The sequence below is a fragment of the Barbus barbus genome (assembly GCF_936440315.1).
Source record: "Barbus barbus genome assembly, chromosome: 23".
Lineage (NCBI taxonomy): Eukaryota > Metazoa > Chordata > Actinopteri > Cypriniformes > Cyprinidae > Barbus > Barbus barbus.
The window spans coordinates 18631116-18641225 of NC_136751.1; the positions used below are offsets into that span (position 1 = coordinate 18631116).

The 10110-nt window shown below is 38.3% G+C and overlaps 1 protein-coding gene across 5 annotated transcripts in view; it reads right to left on the bottom strand.

The window, feature by feature from the left end:
* The window catches only part of LOC306842658 (breast cancer anti-estrogen resistance protein 1-like), an 88805-nt gene extending 87123 nt beyond the window's left edge, over positions 1-1682 (bottom strand). For 2 of the 5 annotated variants that reach the window (XM_079373630.1, XM_079373627.1), the window contains exon 1: positions 1221-1659. In XM_079373630.1, coding sequence (XP_079229756.1) covers positions 1221-1232 — 12 coding nt within the window. In that variant the 5' untranslated portion in view covers positions 1233-1659. Of the gene's footprint in view, positions 1-1220 lie in introns of all 5 variants that reach the window. The other 3 variants (XM_079373633.1, XM_079373629.1, XM_079373631.1) reach the window with 3 other exon arrangements.
* Between the last annotated feature and the right edge of the window lie 8428 nt (positions 1683-10110).

Below are 10110 nucleotides of genomic sequence, written 5' to 3' on the forward strand. Positions count from 1 at the left end.
AAATCCATTGCTATAGATATTTAGTAAATGCTGCAAGTGAAAATTACTTTCAAGGGACCTTTGGTCTATGAGGCCATTGCACACGGACATCTCAAATTTGGTTAATTGATTTACTAATGAATAAATAAATCCACTTAAAGCTGCAACAAGCTAAAAGGCCAAAGGTTAAAGATCATAAGGTTCTTCACATATGTGAACCTGGACCACAGAACCAGTCATAAGGGTAAATATTTTGAAATTGAGATTTATACATCATCTGAAAGCTGAATAAAGCTTTCTATTGATGTATGGTTTGTTGGATAGGACAATATTTGGTCGAGATACAACTATTTGAAAATCTGAGGGTGCAAAAAAAATAAAAAATCTAAATATTGAGAAAATCACCTATAAAGTTGTTCAAATGAAGTCCTTATAGCAATAGCATATTATTAATAAAAAATTAAGTTTTGATACATTTACAGTAGGAAATTTACAAAATATCTTAAATGGAACACTTAACATCCTAATGATTTTTGGCATAAAAAAATCGATAATTTTGACCCATACAATGTATTGTTGGCTATTGCTACTAATATACCCATGCTACTGAGGTTTGTGGCCCAGGGTCACATATGGGTCAATAATAAAGCAATGAAAAAGAAAAAAAAACCTAACGTTATTTTTAAAAACTGGGGAAAATGTGTTTGATGTAAGTATTCTTGACAATGTAAAGGGGTGGGGGGGTTACTAAAATACATCAAGCAAGGTGAAATATTTAGTATGGAAACCTGTCGTGAGGAAATTCTGCATCCTTTTATTTTTTTGTAGCCTACTTCAGCGCATGGATTCCGAGGTCGTGTGTCAAAACCTTGTGAGCTGCCTATATAGAATGTATTTTTGGGCATCACTGGCACGCGCACCATTTCGGACATCCTCGGAACGCGCCTATGACACCCAAAAAAACGCTGTCTAGTTGACAGCTCACTAGGTTTTGACACACAGCTCGTGTATTTTCTTGAGTGAACTACACAAATTCAGTTCCACTACCGTCCTGAACACTGAACAGCTGCTTATAGCGAATGGCCAGTGTGCATCACTACAGCATTACCGAGAGCAAACTGCCCATTCCTCCAGACCCACATCTGGGCGTCCAGTACAACGCATGCAAGTTACTATCAAGCAGTTCAGTAACTTTTCCACATCGCGATGAATCAGATCAGAGGTTAAATTGAAGAACTTACCGGTACAGACATCTTGAGCTCCTTCTTTCAATCCACTACAAAGCTGAAGCTGATTTTAACGGACCAGTTTCTTCCCCTCTAACGCTTTTTCAGCAGAAAACATCAATTTGGGTTGTTAGGCTTCTCTCGGAGTCCTTCTATTCCATCTTGTCTGTAGTAAGGGTGCAATCCGCGCCTCGATGGGGTGAGAAGTTTGATGTGAATGTTTCAGATGTGTCTCCGCTCCACCTCACACAGGCAGCGCTGCGCGGTTTTCAGTCCTCCTCTCCAGAGAGCAGCTGTTGGGTTACTAATAAAATGGCTGTGTTTGAATTAAAACGCTTCTCTTCTTCACTCGTTTTTTCTCTCCCTACAGTAAGGAATGACCTGGCTTGTGTTTATCTGTATTGCGGTGCCGTACACTGACACTTCGTAGCACACCGAGCCAGGACGCTGCTCGCTCTCTGGCGCTCTCTCTCTCTCTCTGATGGAATCATCAAGCTCTGTTTAAAGGGATAGTCTCCTGTTACCTCTGTGTGAATAAACACGGCATGGTTTATATTATACGCTGTGAACGGAATAACGTGTTTACATTCGATGCGTTTATGCCAATCTCGTGCTACTGTTCTATTTAATGATCTTTATAGCCTACTGTTTTAATGTCCCGTCTCACTGGAAAAAGAAATTAGCCTACGTGCCTTACAAAAAAGATTTTGTATTAGCCTATAAATCGGTTCACATTCTAACATTCAACCCCAAACTAGTATACTTGGTATATGTACAGTGCACATTATGTAAATTTCATAATCAGTATGGGCCTTGAATTTTTGCACTAAACAGTTGGCGCTCAAGGCAGCAACACAGGCTTGGGCCCGTGTTTCACAGTCGAAAAAGAGATGTAGGAGAGGAAACCATGATAAACAACGGCAAGATGCAACAACAATAGACACCCATATTGATGAGCAATTGTGTTCTGCCAAAAAAATAGTGAAAACAATAGAAAAGTTTGAATCTTTATAGTGTACATGTGTCGAACAAAACGAGGGTTGAGAACCAGAAGGGCGTAGCGTAAGTGACATTTTTGGTGAAATGGAGATATATACATCAAATGAAAGCTCTTAATGAGCTCTTTCTACCGGTATCCATGAGTGTACAAATTTGTATTATACACAATTGAAACTATGGTAAAACTATGGTAGATCCTGTAAAGTTGGAGAGCCAAAGACTATGCAAAAAAACTGCGTTTGGATGTACATGCACGTTTGTCAAAACTACAGTATACTTTCGGCTTTAATTTATGTACCAAGTAGCAGAATGCTGAACGTCCATTTTTACTGTTAAAAAATGTATAATTGTAATTTAGCTATGAATCATCTACAACATTTTGATGCAAACTTGGATCAAAATTTGTCTATTAACAATGAATGATGCTTTGTCGCTCAAATCGCTGTCACTGCAAAAAACTATTTATTGTAGCTATAATAAAACATTTCTTTACTTGGTATCAAAAGGAAATTGTCAGAAATATTTTCAAAGCCGCATTCACATCGACAGCAACAAAGAAACCTAGAAACCACAGCAGCTGGTTTTCAAGTCAAACCCACATAGTCACCAACAGTCACTCATGTTGCGAATATCTCCAGCTCTCATTGAAAATGAATGAGTTCAGGCCAGATTGTTGCTTAAGACACTGAATGTGAATGATGCTTTACACTAAAGATTTATTATTCATTGCTTTTAAAATACACTAGTCTATTACATTCACCAATCTCTTTTTATTACAACCCGAATTCCGGAAATGTTGGGATGTTTTTTTAAATTTTAATAAAATGAAAACTAAAAGACTTTCAAATCACATTAAATATTTTATTATAAATAATTAGAGCATAGATAACATAACAAATATTTAAACTGAGAAATTTTACAATTTTATACACAAAATGAGCTCATTTCAAATTTGATGCCTGCTACAGGTCTCAAAATAGTTGGGATGTGGGCATGTTTAACATGGTGTAGCATCTCCTCTTCTTTTCAAAACAGTTTGAAGACATCTGGGCATCGAGGTTATGAGTTTCTGGAGTTTTGGTGTAGGATTTTGGTCTCATTCTTGCCTGATATAGGTTTCCAGCTGCTGAAGAGTTCGTGTTCATCTTTGATGTATTTTTCATTTAATGATGCGCCAAATGTTCTCTATAGGTGAAAGATCTGGACTGCAGGCAGGCCAATTCAGCACCCAGACTCTTCTACTACAAAGTCATGCTGTTGTAATAGCTGCAGTATATGGTTTTGCAATACAGCTTGGTGTCGTTAACCCTCGCGTGCAGCACGACAGCACCGATGCTCTCATCGCCCTTCAGGATCGCGGGTATCTGCACAGAAACATCGAGAACACAAGCACCGGGGAAACAGTGAGTGTGCACTTTACCTTCAGCTAACGTAGCACGGACGTGCCGGATGATGGAGTCTCCGACGATCACAGCGTCGCGTTCCGTCTCGCGGAGGGGACCGAAGCGGTTCCGGGTGGAGATCTTGAAGACCGGAGGCGGCGGAGGGGGAGAGGTCGTCGCACGGGGGCCTGGCTCGCGTCTTCCGCTGCTGGTGCACCCAGGGTCCGTGGCGTCCCGGCGCCAGAGTGAAGGACATCTGGGAAGATCGCGTCCTGGGTGCACAGGGCCTGTGCAGAGAAACACACGGAGTAGAGGTGGTAGGAGTGTTAGCATCGTGCTGTATACTTACCCCGGACTTGTGTGCATCAGCCCGGGATGTTTCCAGCGCGGCTCTCCTCTCTCTCAGCTGGGCCTGCTTCTCCAGCTCCAGCTGCACCGAATGCAGCTCGAATGTGTCCTCACCTGCACTCAAAGGTAGACACAAATCTGCCATTTAAGCAAGTAACAGTGAAACAATGGTAATGTGTGTGAATAGAGTATTAGCAATTTAAGCGAGATTAGCGGCAGCCACGCTGCCGATGCTAACGGGCTATAAGCTAATAGCAGACTCGAGAAATCAAAATAAAACTAATGATAAGGCGCTCTGATTGTTTTTGTTTTAGAATGCTATAGGGATATATTCACACGTTATAGAAACGAAAATGATAGTGTATAAAATTGTTTTTAAGATAGACGATAAAGAATCAACTTGATGGAGCTCAAACTCAAAACACGCAGTCACCTGCGACTACATGCCCAGTTTTCAATTGTTAAAGGTAACAGGAGCATTTAACAAACCCTTAAGATGCTCCTTAGAGACACTGAGCAATCAAATAACATCTATTCAATGAGAAGAAACTATAACATAAACTATATTTTTACTCCACATCATTGCAATGGATGATGTTTGGTTTGAAAATAACTAATTATGTTTAATTCTCTTTTAAACTTAATTACTGATTTCTAGTTTTCATGGCATCCTGCGGAGGCATTTGCTGAACATAGCTTGGAAAACCACCATATCTGAAGGAACACAATCTCCTTGACAGCAAAAATATATAGTATATATTTAGTATAAAAAGTACCAATTACCTATTAACATGATGAAACTGCTGCAAACATTCTAGCATTTGACTTTGAAAGAAAACCCATTATTAACACAGACTGGGAAAAAGATGCTGATACCAACAAAATGTTTGGCCTTTCAAATTAGCTGATGCTGGATGGTTGGGGTTACTAACAAAGATTACATCTTCAAAAAAGGTTTAGATTTAACACCGAAAATTAGAGATAATACAGTCAGCCTCTCATCTACAATAAAATTCCAAGGACAAAACAGTAAGTTATTTAGCAAACGGCAGATAGAAGTATGTGTTGTGGAGGACGATTAGTTTACTCACTAACAGCTATGCCATGAGCACTGTGAATAGCTTTTAATTATACAGGGCAGCTGTGAGAAAGAAGTCAAAGGTCCTCTTCTTATCTTCAAATGTCTGTTAAATTGGTGTCATGGCACTCCCTCCCTTCATCTGCCAACATTGGCTAATGTTGAAAGGGCTAAAATACAGGAAAGAAGACCTTCAGAAGAGGGAAAAAAAAACTTTTTGGTGGGCTGCCAAACCAGTCCACTGTTACAAGGCTGAATTTACTGCAAAGATGAAAAAAAAACACTCTCTCGTGGTCTGCAATAGGATATCAGCCACTGAGCCGGCCGTATACAGAAACTGCGTGGGCAGAACTCTGCAGTTTTGGAACGCCCCTCATTCATCAAGTTCTATACTGTACATCCGACACCTCCGCATGTCTGTTTATTAAATATTTTGGGTAATTTGATGTTTTTTCTTACCACTGTGGTAGTCTCAGCTCTTTTTAACATACTGTACCCATACACTGCAGAAAAATGCTAATACTGCAGATTCCTAAAAGACAAGAATGTTTATCAAGGTCATAAAAAAAGTGTGCTAACCTTAAAGGCAACCCATACAGTTCAGCAGGCAATGCATTGAAAATGTAGCAGGAAATAATTTTATTGTAGCTTACACATAGGGAGTGGTAAATACCCAGCAGTGCTTTAAAGCTCCACTTAACTCTGGCGACCTGGAGGTAAGAGGCATTTGGAACATTTTAGCCAGCTGTTATTTTAGGTTCTCATCACAGTGATTGTTTATAATTGTCCTCTCAACAGCACTGTCTATTTTTAAGGTTTCTGCCCCTGTTTGAAGTCATGCACTTGGTGACAGACAGATACACATGCCTGGAGGTGAAGTTTGCGCTATATATACGCTACAGGAATTCCGAGTGGACACCTAAGGCCCTGTTGCTCCATAAAGCTCTTTTTATATAGTACACTGCTAAGGGTTTACGCCTCTATCACAGTATTAGATATATGGATGCATTTGATTGGATCCATTTGGCCTGCTTGTTTGACTCTATACATAGCACATTCTTAGTATGTTAATAACTGACAGTTTCTTATACTACTCTGAAATCGCTCAAGAAATGTACCCAATAAGATAAGAGGAAATAGAGAAGGGAAATGCAAGTATAAAATGACAGGAAAGGAGAGTCTTGTGAAGTGTAAGTCAAAGTTAATGATAATGGCAGAGACAATTGCAAAGGGAAAATCAGACTTGTGTCATCAACATGTCTAAGTGTAATGCAAGATGAAAGCGATGGAAAAATTGAAAAAGTGACAGAAGAAAAGGGATGAAGGCATTATTTAGGAGCTAACAGCAGTGTTCAGACCCAAGAGAGAAAGTAAAATCAGGAGAGGACAGGTGCATTTGAATAAAGATGAGCACGATAGGCTCCTCTCCACTCCTGAATACCACACACTTACCATCAAACTTTGAGTGGACGGGGGAGGACAGGAATAAATATGAGTGTGGCTACCTCACTATACTCCCACTATTTACATGGAAAGGGTGATATGCATTACGTGAATGTTTAAAGGATTATTTCACTCAAAAATGAAAATTCAGTCATCATACCCTCACATTGGTCTAAACAAGGGACTTTCAAGCTTCAAAAAGGACACAAAAGTATACAAAATATGCCTTCTGAAGCCAAACATAAAATAGCTTTGCCTGAGGAAAAGACTGAAATTTAAGTCATCACTCATTGATAATTCAATGAGCTGTTAACTATAGGAAAAGGACCCTTTTCACATTTCCAGGGTTTTAATGCCAAGGTAAGAAAAGTATAGTGTTATATATGTACATTAAAAGTTAAAAAATTAAAACATAAAAAAGGTTGCTAGATTTATGATGTTAATAACTGTGAAAACGTATCATCACATTCTATGAAAAGGGTTCATAGATGGAATTAAACATGGAACAACAGAACTTATCTAATTTGTGAACAAATCTCAACTCTCAGGTTTTGTGAATTCATTGGTTAACAATTTCACTGGATAGATCTGACTGAAAATATGGCTTGTTCATAAATCTGAATTCTCTAATGAAGCACAAGAAGAATATCAGGGGGATTTTAAGTAAATTAATGTTGCTGTTTCTATGTTTATTCTATGTCTATGTTTTTTGGTTAACAAAATTCTTCTGAATATCTTCATTTATATTCCACAGAAGAAAGAAAATCAGAGTTTTGAAACAAGAGGGTAAGTAAATGACAGAATTTTCATTTTGGGCTGAACTGTTTCTTTAAGAGTACGGCTATGCATGGAGTACCTGCAAATGCCATGTACGCTGTGATATGATTGTTTCTGTATGCTCATGTAGGCACATTTATTTATTTCTGCCTGTACCAGTTTATTGGTGTGAAACACAAAAAGCTCACAGTGCTCAGCTTTGAGAACATTAAGTGAGGGAATTATGCCAGTATCATTCAAATTCCCACCTGCAGAGTCTGATGTTTGCACAGGACAACATCAGAGCACAGAACAGCTACTCATCTCCATTTGGGAAATAAGCAATGCAGCAGTGAGGCAGGGGACTGCTGTGGGGGTCAGCCATTTCAGAAATCTGGAGAGATGCGTGGAACATGCTGAACATCCTTCTAAATGGTAGTCGAGCAGCAGGAAATGGCAGTAAACAAACTTTGTGCCCACACAGGCCTACGCACAGGGAGAGGGAAGATTGAATTATGTAAACAAGACCATTATCTTCAAGTGAAAGGATGAACAAGTTACCGCCCATGCTATCAAAAGACCCAACATGGTTTTTCAGGAAAGATAACAAATTGAGAATTTACATTAAAAAAAAAAACAGTACTGTGATTTGGTCTGAAATACATACAGTGGCATGCGAAAGTTTGGGAACCCCTTGCAGAATCTGTGAAAATGTGAATAATTTTAACAAAATGTGACCCTGGACCACAAAACCAGTCATAAGTAGCACGGGTATATTTGTAGCAATAGCCAAAAATACATTGTATGGGTCAAAATTATCAACTTTTCCTTTATGCCAAAAATCATTAGGATATTAAGTAAATATCATGTTCCATGAAGATATTTTGTAAATTTCCTACTGTAAATATATTAAAACTTAATTTTTGATTAGTAATATGCATTGCTTGGACATCTTTAAAAGCAATTTTCTCAATATTTCGATTTTTTTGCACCCTCAGATTCCAGATTTTCAAAGAGTCCTATCCTAACAAACCATACATCAATGGAAAGCTTATTTATTCAGCTTTCAGATTATATATAAATCTCAATTTTGAAAAATTGACCCTTATGACTGGTTTTGTGGTCCAGGGTCACAAATAAGAGAGATCATACAAAATGCATGTTATTTTTTATTTAGTACTGTCCTGAGTAAGATGTTTACATATGGTCCAATTGGCAAAAAGGCTGAAATTATTAAAATAACCCCCTTCAAATGTTTGGGAACCCTTGGTTCTTAATACTGTGTGTGGTTACCTGGATGATCCACAACGTTTTTTGTTTTGTGATGGTTGTTCATGAGTCCCTTGTTTGTTCTGAACAGTTGATCTAAGCACTGATCTTCAGGAAATCCTCCAGGTCCTGAAAATTCTTCAGTTTTCCAGCATATTTTGCATATTTCCAGCAGTGACTATGATTTTGAGATCCATCTTTTCACACTGAGGACAATTGAGGGACTCAAACACAACTATTAAAAAAGGTTCAAAATTCACTGATGCTCCTGAAGGAAACACGATGCATTAAAAGCCAGGGGGTGAAAACTTCTTGAATTTGAAGATCAAGGTAAATTGTACTTAATTTCCCTTCCGGGAAACATGCAAGTATCTTCTGTTGCTTCCGAAGGGCAAACATTTAGATATCTTCATCCTGTTCAAAAGTTTTCACCCCCCAGCTAAATAAAAAAAAAAAAAAATAACATGCATTTTGTATGATCTCTCTTATTTTGTTACAATTAGTCACATTTTCACAGATTCTGCAAGGGGTTCCCAAACTTTCGCATGCAACTGTATACTTGTTGATTTTGCTCATATTGTTTGTGTCATATTATGCTTGTTTTAATGTTTTTAATGCTGCTTTTGATTAATTTAATGCACCCTTGCTGAATAAAAGTATTAATTTCTTTCAAACAAAAAGGCATGTAACTCATTCCATTTGTGGTACAGCCAGCATTGATACCTCAAATCATGCAAGAGAGATGTGCTATTACTTTTCTATGCTATATGACTTAACATTTTGCATGGAGGACGATAAAATGAGTAAAAAAATCTCATAGACATGGAATAAAAAAAAGACACCGAGCCATATCAAGAGATGAGAATATCATTAAGATTAAGGCTTTTGGGGTTGAGCAATCACCCATAACACCCTCACAACTGCTTAGCAATGCACTAAAAACCACTCAAAACATCTTTCATACGGTCAAGCAGCTCACATTTTTTTAAATGATGAAATTCTACAGCTACAGGACTTTCATTGTCAGTAAAAGATCTTGTAGATTATTATAGTTTTGAAAAGGGGAAGGATTCATGCACGACTCCCTACAGTGATTCAGAGATACGTGACTTAAACCCTGCTGATCCCTTTCCTAGATGGTATTTCAAGAAAATAAAAAGAGACTGTGGTGGGGTTAAGCTTAAAGGGATAGTTCACCCAAAAATGAAAATTCTGTCATTATTTACTCACCCTCAAGTAGTTCCAAACCTGTATGAATTTCTTTGTTCTGCCGAACACAAAAGGAAGATATTTTGAAGTTTGTAACCAGGCTGTTTTGGGGCACCATTGACTTCCATAGTAGGAAAAATATATACTATGGAAGTAAATGGTGCCCCACATTCTTCAGAATATCTTTGTGTTCAGCGGAACAAAGACATTCATCCAGGTTTTGAGCTACTTGAGGGTGAGTAAATGATGACAGAATGTTCATTTTTGGGTGTACTATCCCTTTAAATTTCAGGTCTATACATCAAGGGGGGGGGGGGGGGGGGGGGGGCATAAGCTAGCAAAGAGGGAAGGGGAAGAGGAAAGCTATAAGAAGTGGAGCAATTAATTAGTAGGTCAAAATAATTAACAGCAAGACACGGTT